At 37.9% G+C, this 23,511-nt stretch overlaps 1 protein-coding gene across 2 annotated transcripts in view; it reads right to left on the bottom strand.

Annotated features, from left to right (window-relative positions):
* Positions 1-875: 875 nt before the first annotated feature.
* Positions 876-23,511, bottom strand: part of fbln2 (fibulin 2) — a 59,802-nt gene continuing 37,166 nt past the window's right edge. Inside the window, exons 9-18 of one of the 2 annotated variants that reach the window (XM_048172432.1) lie at positions 22,267-22,407; positions 17,521-17,655; positions 12,066-12,203; positions 11,748-11,891; positions 10,303-10,431; positions 9,386-9,511; positions 5,897-6,013; positions 5,245-5,373; positions 4,396-4,519; positions 876-2,287 (exon numbers count right to left, since the gene is read on the bottom strand). In XM_048172432.1, coding sequence (XP_048028389.1) covers positions 1,930-2,287; positions 4,396-4,519; positions 5,245-5,373; positions 5,897-6,013; positions 9,386-9,511; positions 10,303-10,431; positions 11,748-11,891; positions 12,066-12,203; positions 17,521-17,655; positions 22,267-22,407 — 1,541 coding nt within the window. In that variant the 3' untranslated portion in view covers positions 876-1,929. The remainder of the gene's footprint in view (positions 2,288-4,395; positions 4,520-5,244; positions 5,374-5,896; positions 6,014-9,385; positions 9,512-10,302; positions 10,432-11,747; positions 11,892-12,065; positions 12,204-17,520; positions 17,656-22,266; positions 22,408-23,511) is intronic. The other variant, XM_048172433.1, reaches the window with a different exon arrangement.

The raw sequence follows: 23,511 nt of genomic DNA, 5'->3' as shown, positions 1-23,511 counted from the left end.
TTTTTTGTTTGTTTTTTTAAAACCAGGCTAGAGTAAGTGTGATTTATGCTGTGCTGTTGAGCTGACGAATCGTATCATTCATCCCACTTGCAGCCAGAGGTTATCTGTAGGGATGTACTACATACAGGACCATGCTGCCGGCTTTGAACAACGCACGCCCTTTTCCGATACCTACACAATGAAAGGCAGGGTTGAGAGGCCTCCAGGGTGCGACAGAAAATGATAGCGCTGAGGTCTGATGAGAATTGTGATGGAAAGCACAATGAGAGGAGTAAAGAGCAAAGCACCTCGACTGCCAGGCTGTTCCAAAAGCCAAAAACAGCCAACCTTTTCAATATAAATGGCAACACATACTGTAATACAGAGTTGTTTTTGGTCTTTAGGCCATTTCCTGAATGTTAAATGCTGTTTGCAATTCATTTTACCTCTGTTATGTGAAGTATTTCTGAGTGAAACAGGATATTTAATAAGAAAATGTGTGGGAAGGGACTTCCATCCATTGGGAATTGATCAATGGCTAAGTATGGCTCTTGATTAACATTCTCAAAAAGAAAGGTCCTTTCTGAGGAAGAGCAAGTTATTACTCTTTGATTAAAGATTACAAACATTTTTTCTTATTAACATGAATTAAAAACATAAATAGGGTCAGATTTGATTTCATGTTGACTTTAAATGCAATTTATAGTTCAATAAAATGCTTCATTAGTTGTGCAATCATAAAATCTGATGATGGTTTATAGCTACTGTAACATGCTGGAAGCAAAGGGAGCCTCAGGCCACAAGCTTTACTTCCCTTTTTCACCACTAGGAGGCAATCTCTAACTTTTCATGAAATAAACAAACAGAATTGACATCTCAAGTAATCACTAAAATACTAACAAAAGGATTGGTGTTGCTTTATTGAAGAATTGAATCCACTAAGTCAGATAATACATACTGCATTAATATACGGATGCATTTGGTTGTTCCATGAACTGAACGAGTATGAAACACTATTATGTTGATACCGAATATGTTTCTTTGTAGTGAGTAGATTGGGGTTATAATTTCAGAAAAGCTGTGCATGAGAGTATATCGAGATGATTTTATGCTTTTACCCTGAGATGAATTTTCAAGACAGTAATACATTAAAATAGGTCCAGTATTACAAAGTAAAGACATACAAAATGATGTATAACAATGAAACATTCTCAGTGCTGCTTTGGAGTGTCAAGCGTTTCCAAAACGGTATATTAGCACCAAGAGCTATGAAGGGAGCGCGTTTGAAACAAACATTTGAAATAATAATAACAATCATACAGCTTTTTAATTGCAAGTGTTTAACACAATGATTACAGACATGATAACACAATGTTATCTTTCGCAGGATGGTGGGCTCTGAACTGAGGTACTCAAGTGAATTATCACGGATACGTTTTCAAATACAGTTATCAGTTGTTTGGAATGAGCTGTGAAATTATTAGACGTTTAAACGGCACAGTACTTGAATGGCCTGCAGAGGAATTGTGACAGCCATTACAAATGTGTAACTCTACCTCAGCTCTTTTCTGCCAACCCCCGAGGAGAAACATTGTCTTGTTAGAAAAGTAATGAAGTGCTATAAAAAGCAGTTTCAGGCAATCAAGATAAACTGGTACAGTATAAATAGCATCCGGTGTAGAGTACTTTCAATACTTTGAAGAGGAAAAACTAGGACTTTTAAAAGCCAAATGTTTCTGTCAGTCTCTGTACTCCATCCTGTTTGTTCTCACTCAACTCAAAGCGGTTGGATCCCAGTGGGAGAGTCCCATCAAAGTCTCACTGAGCAAAAGCCGTTAGGCAAACAGAAGCCTAAAGATCTGCCAGATGACAAACAATTTCAAGGCAGAAGCTTGAAGCTTGAGTTTAGCACCATGCGAAATCAAAGGCGTCACTAGACGAGTGCTAACATCACATGGAGTTTGCTGTGATGAACACGTAGATGCGGGCCAGGAAAGTTGTGAATGTTCCTTGACGCAGCAGCTTCATTTCCACGTCGATGAGGAAGTCCCGTGTCTCCTGCACCTGCCGGTGCAGGTACACGGCGCCCGTGAAGCTGTTGAGCTTCCTCGTGCTGAAATAGCCTTCCTCGTTTCCGCGAGGGATGCTGATGATGATGTTGTCGCCAGAGTAGGCGGGCGAGGGTCCGATGCGGAAGATCTGAGCTGGGATGATGATATTGGTCTGGAAGCTCAGCTGATAGTACGTGATGCGTAATGGCATAGTCTGGCACTGCTGGAAGTTGGGGCAACTCACTCGCTCGCAGCGTCTACAAACATGGGAGAGGAGAGAGTTTTGGTCTATCGAATGTGCAAGAATTTGTTCTGCAAAGACCCTGGCCGAAGTTGTGTTTTAAAGTCAAACATCTAAAATGGCACCTATGAAATTAACAGACACTTCTAAAGAGATAGTTTAACCAATAATGAAAATTCTCATGTTGTTCCAATCCTGTTAGACTTACACTTTCTTTTGTGGAACATAAAGGGCCAGATTTACTAATCGGGCAAATTAGCATGAGATTCCACAAATGCGCCGATGGGAGTGGCAACTTTTACGCGTGATCAACTGCTGATGCGCAAATTAAAGAACACAGACGCAATCAAATCATTCATATAATGACCAACACATTCTACCAAGAGCAGTGCAAATTAGCGTTGGGTCGCAAATAAGCAGAGCTGAAGCTCATCAGGTGTGGGTCGACACATGCGCAACTTGTTACATGTAATATGACAAATATTTGGCAAATATTATATACATATTTGGCAAACGATATGTTGGGATAACGTCTTCCTCTGGCATTCCAAAGAAATTAATACGAGTGGAAAATATTTTCTCCCTTCTACCACACACTACCCGTTTCCTCCAAGCAGCAACAATTGCAGTCATGTCACAAAATGGGTTAAGACACGCTTTTTTTGGGTGTTAAATAATGGCGCAAATACCAGTAAATTGACTAGCTCAAACATTAGTAAATTGCATTCGCGATTCATTTAAATACTCTCCACCCATAAATTTTGCGTCTGAAAGGGAAACTCAGCTGCAAAAACACTAATTTTGCACTGTGTGTCTTTAGTAATTTATCCCGACAGTAGTTTTTAACACCAAAAGAGGGTTTGCGCTGGCGGAAGCTGTTAGTAAATCTGGCCCAAAAGGCTATAAAATATGAATGTCTCTGTCCATACAATGAAAGTCAATGGGGTCCAATGTTGTTTTGTTTTGTAGTAACAGTGACCTAAATTTGTAAACCTCATTGAGTTTTATCGTATGGACAAAACAGTAAAACATTCTTCAAAATATTTTTTTTGTGTTCAGAAGAAAGTCATTGGAATGACAATAGTGTTTACAAATCTAGGTGACTGCAACAAAACAAAACAAATTGAAATGAAAAAAAAAACAAAACAATATAAAACAACAACATAATGTAACAAAAGAGCAACATAAAAAAACATACTATAGAACAAGGAAAATTATTGGATATAAGGGTAAGTAAATGGTGACAGAATTTTCATTTTTGAGTTAATTATCCCTTTATGCTCTGAAACCCCCCTAAGTGATAAATAAAGCTTGAATGCTGAATGATACCTCAAATTGTGCTGTTACTTTTCTAAATGATCATATTTGCGACTTTCACCTGGCCAGTGATAAAACCTGCTTTGAAGGACCCATATAGACACTTAGTGGCAAGCTTTTTTATTTGGATCAATAAGAACCATCAAACAACCGATAAACAACCTAAAAAACCCTATAACATGATTGTCTTGCTCCACTGATTAACTAAATATGTTGTTCAGCACGAAATACAAAAGCAACAGAGTAATACAGTGATACTGTCTCCTAAAATGACCACAACCCATATGTACAGTTTCACCGTAGGTGTTTTGGCCCCTGCTGACTCCTCTGGGCTGTTAGTCTCTGATATTGCTGTGAATCTCAAGAGGACTGATGGTGAGCAGTGGGAGTTCCCACCAATCAGAATCCTTGCTGACACTGGCCAGACGTGCATGTTTGAACTACTACCTAATCAAAGCAATCTGGCTCCATTCCATTTGCTTCACAGAGACCATGCTCTGTAAGGTGCCAGCATCAATACAGATGGCACAAGGATGCTACAATGAATGCATTTATGCTTTAAGCAGTGCAAATGTACTGATCCAGTATATGTGCATGATGTGCATCTGTATGATTTCTAGTTTCACCATTATGCAATTTATTTCTTAATAAATGCTGACAGATGCTATATTCGTCTTGCATTAAGCAGTGTAAAACTTCTGATTACTATGGTAAGCTGGACAGGGTCCAGCCACTGTAGCAGGTCAAGCCCATATGTGATCTGCATGATCAATATGATTGGGAAGAAAATCAGCAGGCCATACTTACGTGTCCGAGACTCTCCTGTAGTTGTCTGGACATGCAAATGACAGGCAGCGGAAGCCTCCCTGGATGTTGAAACAGGTCTGGGAAGCAGAGCAATTGTGCGATCCAATGGCACACTCATCAATATCTGAGAACAAAAGGGAAGACAACAGCTAAATAGATGTCCGATCGAAAATTGAGGCCTCTGAGACTGCTTAAAACTTTCATTCCATTATATCAAAAGTAAACTATTAGACTTTGGTAAGATTTTATTACATAAATAAATTTCTAAATGCCAGCGCGCATTAAATTGTACCCGGTCCCAATCAATGCTAGCAGGGTTGTCAGGGGCGACTGATGTCTGCAGTGACTAAACGCCAGGCTTCATTCTGCTAGGAGTCAATTTTGGCCCCTCCAGAAGTAATTAATTATGCATCTCATTTTACAAAAGCAAAGTCCTCGTTACAGCTCACCGGCTCCAATCCGCAGACTAATTCGTATGGTGCAGGCTAGCGCTAACCTCCGGGAGCATGTACAGGCTCATCTTCACCTCTCATCGACTTTCCTATCTTGAGAGCCTGAGGGAGTTTCGTCAATTTCATGATCTTTCGGAGAGTGATGGAGGACACCGAGCAGCGGTTTGTTGAACCTGAGGTTAGCTGCTCGCAATTCAATGTGCCAATTAGAGAAATTAAGGCTCGGAATTGAGTTTGTACCATTTGGATTTGGAAAGGTGTTGGGTAGAATATGAAACAGAGTTTAAAGGGATTGTTCACCCAAAAATGCTTTTATTAAACATACACTCACATGACATATATATATATATGCGCTGTAAATTTAATATGATAAAGTAATATATCTCTTTAGTGTTACCTTGACAGATGCGTCCATTAGGTGACATGGAGTAACCATGGGGAGGGCAGGCACATTTGTAGCTACCTGGGACATTCACACACTGGAATGCACAGAGGTTTCCAATGCTCTGTGAGCACTCGTCGATATCTAAAGAACAAATAAGAATCTTTATTAGTGAGAAAACTAACCGTTTATAAAGAACATCACAACAAACCACTGTGAGATAGATTTGTCCATTAACCAGGAAGATTTGTGTTTGAGAAAATGTGCCAAGAACACACTAATTGCTATGTTGGTCTGAGGAAAAAAAATCCATCCTTATTAAAAGATTCAAGACATTATCGATCTGATATCCCCATCAGAGGAAAACATCACATCATCTCTTTAATCAACATACTGTATAATGTGACTGCGTCCTTGTGTTTAACCCTTAATGGGCATGAAATGGATGGTAAGTGGTAGACCAATAACAAGAAAGGAGGGGTTAAGAGAGACGGGATCCTTGATCAAACCGCTCCAGACACTGTGAGGAAAGAGGTGATACTGCAATGTATATTAATTAAAGTGTTTTTGACCTTGGATGCATGTAAGCCTATGGGAGAACCTTTCAAACAGCATAATAGGGCACTTTAATCTATTTCCTGCCTTGAGGGCATTGATGACACCTCACCTTCACATGTGTGCCCATCCTCTTTCAGGTAGTAGCCAACTCGGCAGTAACACTGGTAAGAGCCATAGATGTTTGCACACTCCTGACTGCATGGATTGTTGTCACATTCATTAACATCTATGAGAGAACACAGAAAACAAGTTTTTGAATTAAAAATGATGTTTGTGTGTACAAATTTGCATAAATCATTACAGTCTTGTGCACATTGGCAGTGTGTCATATAAATGCAAATATGCAGTGGAGTCCAAAAATCTGAGACCACATTGAAAATCTAATTAAAACCTGGAAATAATTTTAGGAAGATGTAAAATATAATTCTGCACTATTTCTAGGTCACTAATCAAATTAATTTTTGATGTAAACACAAATGGTCATATGTTCTATCATTCTCCAGTCATGCTTGAGAACATGATCAAACTTGTTTAATATTTAATTCAGTTTTCAGCTTTTTCAGTTTTCAAATTAAATGATGTAAATTACATTCAAAAATGTATTAAATTATTGCATTAAATCAATGTAGGCCAGATTTACTAAATAGGGCAAATTAGCGTACTGCCACAATCTAATAATTTAACAATCTAAATATAATCGTCATCATGATTTGCCACAGGACAGCAATTGCGAGTACATTTTCTGTCATCTTTGCAGGAATGTAATATTTTACAAAGGAACATTTATCTTTAGCAACACTATGAAAGTATTTTAGCATAAACTGGCAGTATATCCATCGATATTATGGGTAGTGTTGGGGGTAATACATTACAAGTAACTTCAGACTACTTTTTTCAAGTAACTAGTAAAGTAAAGCATTACTTTTAAATTTACAATAAAAGGTTACTTTGTTTTCCCATTTATTGACTGAGAGCTCTCCTGTCCCCATATTGAGAGAAATCTTGGTGAGGCGTTGTGCGTGGTGTAAACATGATGGCTATTGTAGTTCTAGTTCTAGACTAAGTGTGAGAAGGAATTTACTCAACTTGTGCAAAACTTGTCAGTATTCCTCAAAATTAATAAAAACAGCAAAATGCAATCTCATAATATTGCACAAACCTGCAATAATTAAATATATTAAACTAAACATACACTTTAAGTATTTAATCTCACTTTATTAACCAATGTCTTTGTTGCTGACATTCGATACAACTTAACCATACTAATAAGCAAAAATGACTTTAGATAAATACAAGTGTTGAACTTCCTTCTCCTGTATTCTATTCTTTTTCAATCCAGAATGGCAGCACAGCTGAAATGTTTGCTTGAGCTGCGCCCTCTACTGTACAAGCGTGAATTTGCATTTCATTCAGCCTGAAGGCCTGTACACACCGGGACGAATATCGCACGCGTTTATCGCCAGCGTTTTTCGAGATGTTTTTTGTGTTCACACCTTCACACCCAAGCGATTTTCACAGGCGATGCGTTGAGTGAAAGTGCAAATTCACTCCTTGCCAGTATGTGGCGCTTGTGCTTAACGGTAGTGCAAATATATATATATATACCGTTTCTGACTACTATCTCTCATATATATATATATATATATATATATATATATATATATATATATATATATATATATATATATATATATATATAAATAAGAGAGATAGTAGTCAGAAACGGTAGTGCAAATATACTTATGATATTAATAAAGTTAAAGAACCATAAACATATTTATGAAATAGACATTCTCAACTATATTTCTTGAATGTAAAAGAAAAAAATCAAACAGTAAAAATACAGAAATAACTGGCAGAGCATCCATAGCGTGCGTCTCAATCAGCTCCCTAGTTCACTAGTCAGGGCACTGATCAGGGAGTCGGCCACATTCATTTACACGGTATACTGATACACGACCTAGGAAGCTAGGGAGCTGATTGAGACGCAGGGATAGTTTGTAGGGGTCTTCCTCGACTACTTACTTTCTCTTCGTCGTCTTGTGTGCTCGGCAAGATTGTTTTGTGCTTGAGCGCCACCAAGTCGTGTTTTACTGTAACTTCAGCAGCTCCAGGCACGTGAACAAAAGCACCAATCTCATTGGTCGGCCAGTTTTTAACGCGGCGCGTCAAACCAAAAAAAAAAAAAAAAAAACGAACCCGAGGCGTTTTTTAAAAAAAAATGAGGCTTTTACGCCTCGCGTTTTTTGCGTCGGTGTGCACAATCACATTGGCGCCCGTTGTTTAGTCACGAATATTCGCGATATTCGTCCCGGTGTGAACAGGCCTTGAGGCTTATTCATTTAACTTTTGCTGTGAAAGGGCCTTTACAGTTGCCAAAAATAGAACCTTTTTGTTGTTATTAAAAAACAAACAAGCAAGCCCAGCCGAGAAAATAACGCAAAAGTAATGTAATTCATTACTTTCCATAAAAAGTAACTAACCCAACTCAATATGTCACGTGACTGAATATGCATCATCATTTTCGAATGCCTCCGTTTTCACAGCGTTTAATGTATCCACTTGGGAGAGCAGTTTCAAAAAGCTCCATCTTCCTTGACAAACACGTCTCAGTGAAGGCCAAAACAGAGAGGAAAAGACGCGTTTTCAAATGAAAACTTATTAGTGTGGACAAGGCCCAAGACAAGGGTATCAAACTCAGCTCCTGGAGGGCCACTGTCCAGCACAGTTTAGCTTCAATCCTAATTAAACACACATAAACCAGCTAATCAAGGTCTTCAGGATTACTAGAAAAACTTCCAGGCAAGTGTTTTGGAGACTTGGGTAAAGTTGGTTTTATATTCGCACATTCGGACATCCGTATTCAATAGCATTGTTAATCACATTACATTGGACATTCACAAGTAAATATGCCATTAAAACAATACTTGCCTATTTTGATAGACTGTGAAAAATGTTTTAAGTTGACAATCGTTGGTTGTCAATATCATGACGCTGCTTAAAATTCGCAAACATTAATGTATTGCACATTTATTGGAAAGTCTGAATTTATCAGAAGTCCGAATGTGCGAATATAAAACCAACTTTACCTTAGTGTTTTGGAGCTGGGTGGAGCTACACTGTCCCCCTACAAATCCATATGCAATAAGGTCTCCAAGCCATTTCATCACTAATTTCTCACTGCATGTCTTTAGTAAATCCTGACAGTAGCTTTTACACACCAAAAGAGGGTTTGAGCTGGTGCAAGCTGTTAGTAAATCTGGCCCTAATTGTGCAAAGTGATACATGGAGTGTATTATTTATTTTAACACTATTGTCCCTTTTAAAACCAAACTAAAAGTCACTAATGAATAGTTCCCTGGGCTAAGTCCTTGAAATAACCCTTGAATAAATGAATGGATCAGTCCATGATGGGACTAGTAAAAAAAAAAAAAGAGGCAAACACTCCGGCTGACAGCTTACTCGGCTATTTTTGTTTTTCGCTCTCTCTGTGCCTCCCTTTAATTGGAAAGAGAGAACATTCCTACTGTCAGAGCACAACACATTTTTTGTAGATAGACTGATCCATGTTCAATTCTGCTAGTGCAAATATATGTACCTTCGCAGTTCTTGCCATCAAAGGCCAGGGAGAAGCCAGCGGTACAGGAGCACTGGTAGGAACCCGGCGTGTTATCACAGGTCTGGGCGCACAGGCGGCCCGGGTACCGCCAACACTCATTTACATCTGTCAGCAGAAAAGATGCAGAGAACCGCATTAGTTTACAAACATACTGTAGTGTGACGAGCATCTCTTTTTTTTTTTTGCTCCATCCTTCTTTCTCCTTGCCTTGCTGTCCTCTTTCACACCGCTATAGGAGCAGAAGAGATACAAGATTAGGATAATCTGCACGCTCTCTGAAGCATGAGTTGCTGTCAGCTTCATCTATATGCATGCTGTTAGTCTGGCTAACCACAGAGAAAATGACGTCCTTTGGGGAATTCAGTCACAGTATCCAAACTGTTTTTAAATCTTTCAAGTGCTTTATTTTGCAGCTGTGGTTTAAGATACTTTGAAAAAAAGGGGGAAACTTGACAGTGTTTGAGGTCACAATTGTGACGTTTGATGCCCTATTGTGACGTATATCTGAGTGGCTTCACGAACAAGAAAAAATGTAGGACGGGACTTGATTTTGTCCATCAGTGTTTGATTGGGTCATTGTGGTTTGCTATTGCTGTGGGCGACAGGTTATCCCGCCCTCACGCCAGTAAACACCTTATCAGAGAAGAGAAGTCACTGGAAGAGGGAGAAGTTATTTTGATTAAATATTTTGAGGGCACATGAATTTTTTAAAAATAATGACGTGCAAAGGATAAATCATTTATAATAAATACTGCAATATTCTACTACAATATGACTGATTTCATGGAGAGTTACTGCATAGTGAAGTTTTGTTCAGCAAGCACTTGCTAATCTGAACAAAGATGTGTTTTGGCTGTGTATTTGTTGTGTGTGTCATTGTATGTGTTGATACGCACCCACACAGAGCTGGCGAATGGTGTCGTACTGGTAGCCGGTTTGGCAGTCACAGCGGTAGCTGCCGGGCAGGTTGTGACAGATTTGGCCCTCTCCACAGCGGTGGGTGCCCGTCTGACATTCATCCACATCTGCAGATCACATTTAACAGTCTTATTTGTTCATGTAGACTTTACAAGTCCAGTTAGTTAATGCCAACAGAAATGGTAACAAAAAGTACTACTGTATGCTACTAACATGGTTTTTCAACACTGAGTCACAGTGATGCCTTGTTTTTGGTGGGTTTATTTTTAGGTCGCTGTACTTGAATGGTACATGATTAATGATTAAATATCATGATATTACTATCTCATACCATTACACCATGGTACTGCCACAGTAAGTTTGAGATATGTTCTTTAAAAAAGCGGAATTAGCTTTGGCCAAGCCACATTTCAAACAGAAATTTTTAAGTAAGAAATGTTTAAGGGAACCAACCCTAACAGTCCCAACAAGGAAAAGGATAATTGAAATAATAATAATAAAAAAAATTCTATACATAATACTTATCATATAAATATTTATTAGGGCTGTTCAACGATTAATCAGGATTAATCGCATCCAAAATAAAAGTTTGTGTTTACATAATATATGTGTGTACTGTGTATATTTATTATGTATTTATAAACACATACATATACATGTATATATTTAAGAAAAACATAAAATAGAAAAATCAATAAATATTTATATATATATATATATATATATATATATATATATATATATATATATATATATATATATATATATATATATAATTTAAATTATATATAAACATATACATGTAAATATGTTTTAAATATATACATGCATGTTTATGTGTATACAAATATGCATAGTACACACATATATACTATGTGTAAACAAACTTTTATTTTGGATGCGATTAATCGTGATTAATCTTTGAACAGCCCTAATATTTATATTAATTAAATATATAAGTTTGAGGTCAGTAAGTTATGTTTTTGAAAGAAGTCTCTTATACCAAGGCAGCATTTATGTGATCAAAAATACAGTAAAAACAGTAATATTGTGAAATAATATTGCAGCCAATACTCACATGATTCTTCAGAAATCATTCTAATATGCCGATTTGCTGCTCACGAAACGTTTCTTATGATCAATTTTGAAAACAGTTGCGCTGCTTAATATTTTAGTGGAAACTTATACTGTATTTTTTTTCATTTTTTGATGAATATACATATTTTGAAACATTATAAATGTCTTTTTACTGTCACTTTTGAACAATTTAATCAATCCTTGCTGAATAAAATAATTAATTTCTTAAAAAACAATGTTTTAATCTAAACAGGTCTAATGTTATAATAATCTAAAAACACTAAAAGGTTTCTGAAAGGGTTAGGTTTAGGGTATAATAAGCATCTATATTTGTGTGCGTTCTCACCAATACATCGTGCTCCATCAGGGCTGGAATGATAACCCTGACTGCACATGATAATCTTGCGCTGACAGGTGTAAGAGCCCACAGTATTTATGCAGTTAAAGCCAGTCGTACATGGTTCTCTCACACTGCTGCATTCATCAATGTCTAAAATAAAGTGAGAGAGAGAAAGTGATAAAACAAAGGCAAATGAAACAAAAAAGCAACTTTTTTTTCTTTTTTTTTTTTCAGATTTTCAAACAGTGACAGTTTGGTATTCTTCAAGCATCTGTCCATTAGGGGGCACTAAGAGACTCTAAAGGTGTCTCTGCTCTATCTTACCAATGCAGTTGCCATGTGAGTCCTGAGTGAAGCCTGTGAGGCAGCGTTGCTTTGGGTTACACGTGAACGAGCCATCAGTATTCTGACACTGGAAGCCCATCCCACAGTTATGAGTTCGCATAACACACTCATCAATATCTAGAAGAGAAAGAGCGCAGCAGATGTCAAAACAGGCTGGTGGACCGGACAGCTAGACGCCACCCAGTCGGGTTCCTGCACTGACAGATTTGTTTAGCTTTTGAGACTGATACTGTTAGAAGGTCCAAACAAATGAAGTTATCTCTCTTAAAAACGTCAAGAAAATCTGTAAATCTCACTAAATTTGGCAAGCATAGAAGCATAATGAATAGACGGGTGTCATCTGAGACATCTGATGGAGGAGATGGGCACAGATCACAACAGTCCTCAATTAGAAGTCAGAACTTCACAGTAGGTGGCACTGTGGTTCAATAACAGGCTGGGAAAGCATGCTCACACTTCAAGGCAGCTGATCTCACAAAATCAAACTCCAGTTTCTCCATAGTCATCCACACTTGCAGGCAATTAATGAAGAAACCAAACAATTTTGTATTTCACAAACTGCTAATGATACTGACACACAACTTCATCTAAATACCAGCATCACTGAAAATAATGATAAACTGCAGTACAGCAAATGTGTCAGATTTTGATCCGCTCTGATGGATTCAGTTCAGAGAAGGATTCAAACCAGTATCTTGTCTTTTTGAACTCAAATTCATTAAAACAATCATAAAAGTGATTTGTTTGGGAATCAGATTACCATGGGGTGCTTCTCATTTCTTATTTGTGAATCCTCGTTTCCTTTCCCTGCGCCTTGGCTCCATTCCCTTAGGATACACCTGCGTATCCTCGCTCATGTCTGCTCAGGAAGCTTCCTGGCTCTTCATTCCTCATGGTGCAATTAGCGAATTAAGATGTCCTTTAAGATGGCTGAGTTTGATTGGTTTCCGGGTTACGGGCTAGAGGACGAAGGAGCGAGGAAACGAGGAAGCATCAATTAAGTATTGAGAAGCACCCATGGTCGTGCTGATGTTTTAATTCATAAAAAAAGGAATCAGCTCATAATGAGTAATTTGTTTATGAATCGAACTGCACTGACCATGATGACTCATGCTGTTTGTTTTTGATTCACTAGAAGAACTGGCTCATAATGAGTCATTTGTTTATGAATCGAACTGCACTGGTCACGCTGTAGGTTTTTGAATCACTAGAAGAACTGGCTCATAATGGGTCATTTGTTTATGAATCAGACTGCACTGGTCATGCTGCTTGTTTTTGATTTACTGGAAGAACTGGCTCATAATGAGTCATTTGTTTATGAATCAGACTGCAATGATCACACTGTATGTTTTTGAATCACTAAAAAGAACCAACTCATAAGAGTCATTTGTTCGTTAATCAGACTACATTTGTTGTGTTGCAAGTTACTTTTGCATGCATCCCAAGGACAGAGAGATATTACTTGACATTATTTCACAGTACACCATTTTTTTATTGCAATACATTCAATACATTATTAATATTATTAAAGGGTTAGTTGACCCAAAAATGAAAATAATGTAATTTATTACTCACCATGTCGGCGAGAATATTTTTGTGCGCCAAAAAACTAAATAAGAACTTTTTAACAATATCTAGTGATGACCGATTTCAAAACACTGCTTCGGAATGTTACGAATCTTTTGTGTCGAATCAGTGATTCGGATCGCGAATCAAACCACCAAACTGCTAAAATCACATGACTTTGGCTCTCCGAACCACTGACTCGATTCGTAAAGCTAAGAAGCTTCATGAAGCAGTGTTTTGAAATAGGCCATCACTAGATATTGCTTTTTCACAAGATGTAATATAAGTCTAAGGTGTCCCCTGAATGTGTCTGTGAAGTTTCAGCTCAAAATACCCCATAGATTTTTTTAAATTAATTTTTTTAACTGCCTATTTTGGGGCATCATTAACTATGCACTGATTTTTTCAGCGCGCCGCCCCTTTAATTCGCGTACTCCCTGCCACACAAGCTCTCGATTATATTACAGCACATTTACAAAGTTCACACAGCTGATATAACCCTCAAATAGATCTTTACAAGATGTTCGTCATGCATGCTGTATGCATGCTTTGAATTATGTGAGTAAAGTATTTATTTTGATGTTTATATTTGATTCTCTATGAGTTTGAGGCTGTGCTCCGTGGCTAACGGCTAATGCTACACTGTTGGAGAGATTTATAAAGAATGAAGTTGTGTTTATGCATTATACAGACTGCAAGTGTTTAAAAATGAAAATAGCTACGGCTCTTGTCTCTGTGAATTCAGTAAGAAACGATGGTAACTTTAACCTCATTTAACAGTACATTAGCAACATGCTAACGAAACATTTAGATAGACAATTTACAAATATCACTAAAAATATCATGCTATCATGGATCATGTCAGTTATTATTGCTCCATCTGCCATTTTCGCTGTTGTTCTTGCTTACCTAGTCTGTTGATTCACCTGTGCAGATCCAGACGTTACTGGCTGCCCTTGTCTAATGCCTTTCATAATGTTGGGAACATGGGCTGGCATATGCAAATATTGGGGGCGTACACCCTGACTGTTACGTAACAGTCGGTGTTATGTTGAGATCCGCGTGTTTTCCGGAAGTCTTTTAAACAAATAAGATTTACATAAGAAAGAGAAAGCAATGGAGTTTGAAACTCAATATATGTCTTTTCTATGTACTGAACTCTTGTTATTCAACTATGCCGAGTTAAATTCAAATTTTGAATCTAGGGCACCTTTAAAAAGTCATTATTTATTCTCGTCACTTTATAATATTAAGGTAGAACCACTGTACTCACATTAACTGATTTAAATATGTTTTTAGTGCCTTTATGGATTTTGACAGAGGATGTACCATTGCTGTCTATGCAGGCCTCATGGAGCCATCGGATTTCATCCAAAATATCTTAATTTGAATTCCGAAGATGAGTGAAGGTCTTACGGGTGTAGAACGACATGAGGGTGAGTAATAAATGACATTATTTTAATTTTTTGGGTCAACTAACTCTTTAAAGAACAGATATCTTTGAATAAATGTTTTATTAATGTTACTGTAAGAACGTACTGTAAGAATGTTAATGTAAGAACGTTTGTTCATAACTTCAAGAGAACCTTGCCAGAAAATTAGAGAAGTTCTGAGAATGTTCCCTGTTACCTGGGAACCCACGGAAATTGGTAAGCCCTTAATTTCAAGTTTAGGGTAGTCTTTGCAAATCATACTGTTGCACTGTAGTAACAGAGTATGGATTTTCAACTTTCCAAAGCCTGCAATTAGTTAAAATCCACTATTGCTATTCCGTTACTACTTATGATAATTATCCCTCCACATTTATTAGATTGCACTGGGCCAAGTCCTGACAAGAATCAGAGACTCTTGCTAAGATTTCTCTGTTCAAAGGCAATGGTTAGATGTGTCTAAGCATCTGCTTTGTGTAAAAACAGAGTGCGGGACGCTTTAGATGTTAGCAAGCGAGAGCCTGAGGCAATCAGCTGTGGCCTCTTTCGAACTGCGAAGGCCTCCAAAATTCACAATTTACTGCACAGATTGTTGCATGGTTTCTGGTTTTTCTCTGCAGCGGTGATGGTGGTGTTTAGATGATGAAGACACTGGTCTGAGATCTGTGGAGTAATGTGGGCTGGAGGACTATGACAAGGATGGAAGACCGTTTGTTATTGATTCTGTCCATATGCATCACTGGGCAGCTCTGATAGCTGGGGAAGAGTTGGACTGCTGCCATTTTTTTGCTGATTTGATCTCACATAAAAGCAAAGTTCATGTAGACATAACGCTCAATGTATTTTAATTAATAAAACAATGCTCTCTGAGAACTTTTAGCGAAATTAAAGCCTAAGGGGCCATTCACAAACGCATTTTTGCAGTTAAAGGGTTAGTTCACCCAAATATAAAAATTCTGTCATTACTCACCCTCATGTTGTTCCAAACCTGTAAGATCTATATTCATCTTCAGAACATAAATGAAGATCTTTTGATGAAATCTGAGCACTTTCTGTCCCTCCATAGACAGCTACTCAATGGAAACTCTGATGCTTCAAAAAGTTCATAAAGAGCTCGTGAAACGAATTCATATGAATTGAGTGGTTTAGTCCAAAAGAGACTTGATTACTTTATATTATGAATAGATTTAATTTAGGCTTTTCTTCACATATAAACATTGATCAGCTAACATAAACAAAATAAGCTCAACCGAAACTGCCTGACGCGCGAAAACAAACCTCTGGAAGCTCAAACGTGTTGCGTAGCACATGAGAACGATCCTCATTGGTTGCTGCATAACACACGAGAACGAACCTCATTGGTTCTCGGCTTCTCGCACTAGTCAAGCAAACTTGTTTGAGCTTCCATAACTGATGTGTGAGTTGATAATTGTTTATATGTGGAAAAAAAGCCTACATTCAATCTGTTAATCATATAAAGCAATCGAGTCTCTTCAGAAAATTTGGACTAAACCACTCGATTCATATGGATTAGATTTACAATCTCTTTATGAACTTTTTGAACCGTCAAAGTGGTAATGTCGTTGTCTATGGAGGGACAGAAATCCCTCAGATTTCATCAAAAAAATCTTCATTTGTGTTCCGAAGATGAACGAAAGTCTGGGTTTGGAAAATACCGGTTTGGTACGACAGGAGGGTGAGTAATGACAGAATTTTCATTTTTGGGTGAACTAATCCTTTAAAAACTTAAAAAAGAAAAAAAGCATGGTCAAGAGTATTTTTTAAAAATTGAACTTCTTTTAACTTAGTGCCACGTTTTTAGAACGCGTATCATGCGCGCTACACTCCAAAAGATGCAATGGTCAAACATGTCCATCTAGCGCATATTTACATTGAAATAAAAAGGAAAGTTGTGCAGTGGAATGCAGAAACTGCATTCTGTGTGAACACTGCCACTACCATCACCCAAATATACAAATAATGACCGTTTTCAAACAGCTTTCCAGAGCGCTCCTCCATTTGTCATCATTGGTCAGACAAATTCACACCATTGCTTCAACAAACATCGCTAAGTAGGGTTAGCAACAGTGATCCAGTTCTTTTTCAGAAACAAAAGTTGTTACTTTTGTTATGTCTGACTCAAAATGAACCAAGAACAGTTACTGTGTACTTTAGGCCTGTGAGACTCAAATCACATGATAATTACACTAACATTCAAAAGTTTGAGTTCAATATGATTTTTTTATTCAGCTATAGGATGCTGTAAATAGATCATGAGTGACAGTAAAATATCTGTTTTATCGTATGCTCTGTTGATTTCATTATTTGGTAACAGCTTAGTAAAATGTTTTTTGCAAACATCTTACTGTAATTTTTAAATTAGGAAACCAAAATTATGCTGTGTGTAAACATTTGTTGATACTATAGCCCCAACCCACCTTCACATACTCCGCTCCTCAGCTGGTAACCGCTCGAACATGAGATCTGCCTCTCACACACAAACCCTCCTATGGTGTTCACGCAGCGCTCATCTGCCTGGCAGGTGTGCGTATTTGTCACACACTCATTCACATCTGCAAAGCAAAACCACAGCATTATTTTGCTGGGCTCCAAAGTATAACATCTTCGCACAGAGCCAGGGATATTAATGGAGAGTTACATCCACAAAAACCTGGAATGGAGAAGCTGAAGCTGGTGGAGAAGCAAGCAGGTGAGACAGCAGTGTAAAAAACAGACCAGCAGATCCCGCTGTGTGTTTCTTTAAACCGAAGCACACATCAGGCATTTTGCTTTACTTTCTTTGGTTCTGGCACTGTGGTGAACTGTCAAGATCTTCGGTTGGCCAGATTTATTAAAGGCAATAACTCTGGACCATGTTGAAAAACAAAATTGGAAAGTGAGCACGACCCAGAGAGAGGAGAAAATAATTACTTGAAGCTTAGACAATGGCTGATTTGTGGCCCAAGAAAAGGATTCAATCTGTCATGTTATTGCCAGGGTAAATAATTTCAGGGCACTGGGTGGAAATGTTTGTGCTTGCTTCTGGCCACATTAGGACAGAAGAGAAAAGAGCACATGGTGCTTTATCTGTTCCACACAACAGCTGGCAATAACATAGAGAGAACAATGAATTTAAATGTTTGAAAAAAAAAGTTTTTTGGATGCCAAAGCATTGGATAATAACAGAATTGCATTTCCAGAAGGGAATACCAAAAGCAACAACTAGTGTTTTTTGGTAAATAGGAGTGACTTTGTTGTTGTCATACCAGTGACCTCACTTTGTGAATCTTGTTTTCAGGCAGAGGTCCGCAATAATACTATAAGTATGCAGAGGCAGCTATAAATGTTATATATATATATATGCAGTGGGTACGGAAAGTATTCAGACCCCCTTAAAATTTTCACTCTTTGTTATATTGTAGCCATTTGCTAAAATCATTTAAGTTCATTTTTTTCCTCATTAATGTACACACAGCACCCCATTATTGACAGAAAAACAGAATTTTTGACATTTTTGCAGATTTATTAAAAAAGAAAAACTGAAATATCACATGGTCCTAAGTATTCAGACCCTTTGCTGTGACACTCATATATTTAACTCAGGTGCTGTCCATTTCTTCTGATCATCCTTGAGATGGTTCTGCACCTTCATTTGAGTCCAGCTGTGTTTGATTATACTGATTGGACTTGATTAGGAAAGCCACACACCTGTCTATATAAGACCTTACAGCTCACAGTGCATGTCAGAGCAAATGAGAATCATGAGGTCAAAGGAACTGCCTGAAGAGCTCAGAGACAGAATTGTGGCAAGGCACAGATCTGGCCAAGATTACAAAAAAAAAAAAATTCTGCTGCACTTAAGGTTCCTAAGAGCACAGTGGCCTCCATAATCCTTAAATGGAAGACGTTTGGGACGACCAGAACCCTTCCTAGAGCTGGCCGTCCGGCCAAACTGAACTATCGGGGGAGAAGAGCCTTGGTGAGAGAGGTAAAGAAGAACCCAAAGATCACTGTGGCTGAGCTCCAGAGATGCAGTCGGGAGATGGGAGAAAGTTGTAGAAAGTCAACCATCACTGCAGCCCTCCACCAGTCAGGGCTTTATGGTAGAGTGGCCCGACGGAAGCCTCTCCTCAGTGCAAGACACATGAAAGCCCGCATGCAGTTTGCCAAGATGGTGAGAAATAAGATTCTCTGGTCTGATGAGACCAAGATAGAACTTTTTGGCCTTAATTCTAAGCGGTATGTGTGGAGAAAACCAGGCACTGCTCATCACCTGTCCAATACAGTCCCAACAGTGAAGTATGGTGGTGGCAGCATCATGCTGTGGGGGTGTTTTTCAGCTGCAGGGACAGGACGACTGGTTGCAATCGAGGGAAAGATGAATGCGGCCAAGTACAGGGATATCCTGGACGAAAACCTTCTCCAGAGTGCTCAGGACCTCAGACTGGGCCAAAGGTTTACCTTCCAACAAGACAATGACCCTAAGCACACAGCTAAAATAACGAAGGAGAGGCTTCACAACAACTCAGTGACTGTTCTTGAATGGCCCAGCCAGAGCCCTGACTTAAACCCAATTGAGCATCTCTGGAGAGACCTAAAAATGGCTGTCCACCAACGTTTACCATCCAATCTGACAGAACTGGAGAGGATCTGCAAGGAGGAATGGCAGAGGATCTCCAAATCCAGGTGTGTTGCATCTTTCCCAGAAAGACTCATGGCTGTATTAGATCAAAAGGGTGCTTCTACTAAATACTGAGCAAAGGGTCTGAATACTTAGGACCATGTGATATTTCAGTTTTTCTTTTTTAATAAATCTGCAAAAATGTCAACAATTCTGTGTTTTTCTGTCAATATGGGGTGCTGTGTGTACATAAATGAGGAAACAAAATGAACTTAAATGATTTTAGCAAATGGCTGCAATATAACAAAGAGTGAAAAATTTAAGGGGGTCTGAATACTTTCTGTACCCACTTTATATATAAGGAAGAGAAGACCAATTTACTAATAATATATAATTATTATAAGTGCTTCAGGTTGACGTAATTTCAAAATACTTAACATTGCAAATTTTGTTAAGACTAAAACAACTTAAAAAAAGATGAAAATACATGGCCTTGAATATGCGTTAAATAGGCTAATAAAGTCTATTGAGCAGTTTTGAGAGAAATAGGGAGAAAGTTAAAGAAAAAAAAAAAAGAGATATGGCTCATAAAAAATAGCTATACCTCCTTAAACAACTCAAGAACAAACTCAAGTTTGGCATTCTGGCCATTTCTAAGGAGTCATTGTAAAAAATGTATTTTTAAAATGTATAAAATTATATTCTTTCATATAATTTAAACAGTAAATTATATAGTCATTTATACCTTTTACTTAAAAACATTTTACCATATTTTACAGTAATATTGCCTAAAATACGATGTTAAACCATTTATTTCCTTACCATATATAATGAAGTAACTTACAGTTTAACAGGTTTTTACTGTAGCTTTTTTCCATTCATTCTTTTTAACACTACAGTGTACATAACAAGAGATAAATGAATCACACCAGCTGTCCCTAAAATGAAAATCCTGTCATTATTTACTCACCGTTGTAGTGTTCCAAACCTGTATGATTTTTCAAAGATAAAACATAATATTTTGAGAAATGTCTGTGTGTCTGTATGCGTGTGTGTGTGTGTTTGTTTGTGAGGTTTATGGACACAAAAATATGGTTTATGAGGACAAAAATGTGCATAATGACATGGGCATTACAATGTTTAGATGGTTTATGAGGACACTTCTTGTGGCTTAAAGAAACATATTAAACAGTGTTTTTTGAAATTCAAAAAAAAAAATACCAAAAGCTTTCTGTGATGGGTAGGTTTAGGGGTAGGGTTAGTGTAGGGGGATAGAATATACAGTATAAAGAATAAATAATATACAGTATAAAAGCCATTATGCCTATGGAGAGTCAACCACATATTCTGTACAAGTGTGTGTGTGTGTGTTTGCATTTTTTGTGTTAGTCCATACAAGGGAAATCAATAGCTTGTTTTATGTAAAATCATACAGGTTTTAATTTAAATGAAACAAGTGTGAGTAAATGGTGACAGAATTTTTATTTTTGAGTGGACTAGCCCTTTAAGGTTCACACTTTAGTTCCCAGGAAGTGAGATCAGTCCCTCTCTTTAAAAAAAAAAAAAAAATGTTCCTGCATTCAAGTGCACATTATTTGGCCCCAAAAGGCACATAGAAAGCAGCTCTGACACCCTCTTGCACTCTGCTGCAGATCCAGCACTGAAGTGTCAACATGCTGCCTCATCAACATACATGAGCAGTGCCACTTGTTCAAAAAAAATTTGCTTTATCATAACAATATGGTGAATTGCCTTCAAAATGTGGTGCTCTGAAATGCAATAGAGAATATGCATGGGATGAATAATGTATTTCTGCAGAATGGAGGCAAAGGGGAGTGGGTTAGTGCTGTTGCAAAGGGATATGACTGCGGTGCATCAGGATTATGGTCTGTCAACATTATGTCTACATCAGTGGTGCTGCTTTGATCGATAAGGGTTAAGATGAGAAGGGTGATGATGACCATCCAAGATGGTTGCAAGCTTGGGTTCACATTTTTGTCTCATTTCCTGTCTTTGTTTTCTTTTGTTTTTGTTTGTAAAACTATTTAATATTGAATAATTGAAATAAAATAAAATATAAATATTAGATGAAAAACTAAAAAGCCATAAAAAAAAAAAACTGTAAAAAACGTGAAAAATGAACAATAATCTTCAAAGCTACACTTAAACTTTTCCATCTAACAACTCCACAACATCACTCCTGGCTCTGGCTTAGAGGCCGATCCAAAACGCCCATTAACCACCTCAAGAATCGAACTGTTTTGTAATAGACTGAGACATTTGTGTATGCTAACCACTAATGCCTTCTATGTTTTGGTTATGTCTGGAGGAAGGCAAAACAATTCCAATACGGGCCCACAGCTTCTGGTGAGAAGTCTGAGCAAACTCGATACCCATTATGCAACCACATGTATGTGAGCTGGTTATAAGAGCATGCCGACGAGCTTTAGCATTTCCTTCTTGTGTGTTAGTTAGTGTTTATCTGGGCAAGCGATGGGCCAACATGCCCAAACACTGTGCAATGAGCTGAAACGGTCCCACGGTACCAGTTGAAACCTCTTACCCACACAATCTCTATTCTGGTTGTGAATAAAGCCCTCATCGCACATCTCACTCAGCCGCACACACTGGTAGGAGCCCTCCCGGTTCACACACACCTCGTCCAGGGAGCAATTGTGTCTGCCGTTCGCGCACTCATTCACATCTATGGTACACATAACACTTTAGTTGAAGAAAAAAGGCACATGCAGAGATGCAAACACACACATACACATCACCTCCACCATCATGAAGTCGTGCTAGCATTTTACGAGGTGTGAGATCAGATCAGGTTTTGTTTCTAATAGTGAGGTTTGCTCTCAACTAATCAACCGTTTTATTGTTGTTCGAAGTGGGTTTTCTTTGTAGCGAAATCGCATGCATGTCTGGCTTTATGAATCTATAACACTTAATGTTTACCACGTGAATACAGCTTATGAAGAGAAACAGATGCTAGAGAAACTCCAGGGAGGATATACATGCACAGTATTGGTATTTTGAGCTCGCGTTTGGAAGTGTAAATGTCAATCATAAATTGAATGAAAGTTAATACTAAAACATTTCATTAAAAAAAAATCCATCCAGTTTCCTGAAGAGTGTGACTTAAGTCCTTGGCTCCACAGCAAAGCCAGTCAAGCTTGATTTTGTTTCTGCCAAAACGAAATCAAGGTCTCTGCCCACCCGCATTCAGCATATGGGAACGCTTTGACGAGAGACACAGAAAGAGTGAGCGAAATAAACTCTTTAAGTACAGAGATAATTCAACAGTGAAAACTGCCCTCTCAGCTGAAGCCACTGCGATTATATCTTCCCTTAAACTGTCCTCACATGCAAAAATTGCATTGATTTATGGTTCCTGTCTCCTGAATCAAGGTGAACATGAAGTAAAATTTGACATTCATGTTGTGCCTTAGGCAATTTGCATTTCTGTCAAACAAACAGTATTAATCGTTGTTGAATGTCATGGTAATAAATTATACATAAGCAGAACTAAAACAGAGAATGTGAAAGACTGATTGTTACTTCTACATTTGCTGTAGAAGTTAAAAAAGCCGGTTTACACTGGGCAATTTTTTTCTGTTCTTTACGACCGTTGCTTGTCAGATTGTAGAATATGATCCCAGTGAGATCTTGGGTAAAGGCCAAGGCAGACTGTGCAACATCAACAGTATTTATGACAAACTGTATGGTACAGCTAAAGGTTTGACAGAATTGGCCATTTAACATCCACATCACGTTTTAATATGTACTTTGGCATTTGAAATGGTAC

The sequence above is a fragment of the Megalobrama amblycephala genome, linkage group LG21 (assembly GCF_018812025.1).
Source record: "Megalobrama amblycephala isolate DHTTF-2021 linkage group LG21, ASM1881202v1, whole genome shotgun sequence".
Lineage (NCBI taxonomy): Eukaryota > Metazoa > Chordata > Actinopteri > Cypriniformes > Xenocyprididae > Megalobrama > Megalobrama amblycephala.
Note: the sequence above shows the minus strand (reverse complement) of the source record. Positions and strands in the feature narration are given on the sequence as shown.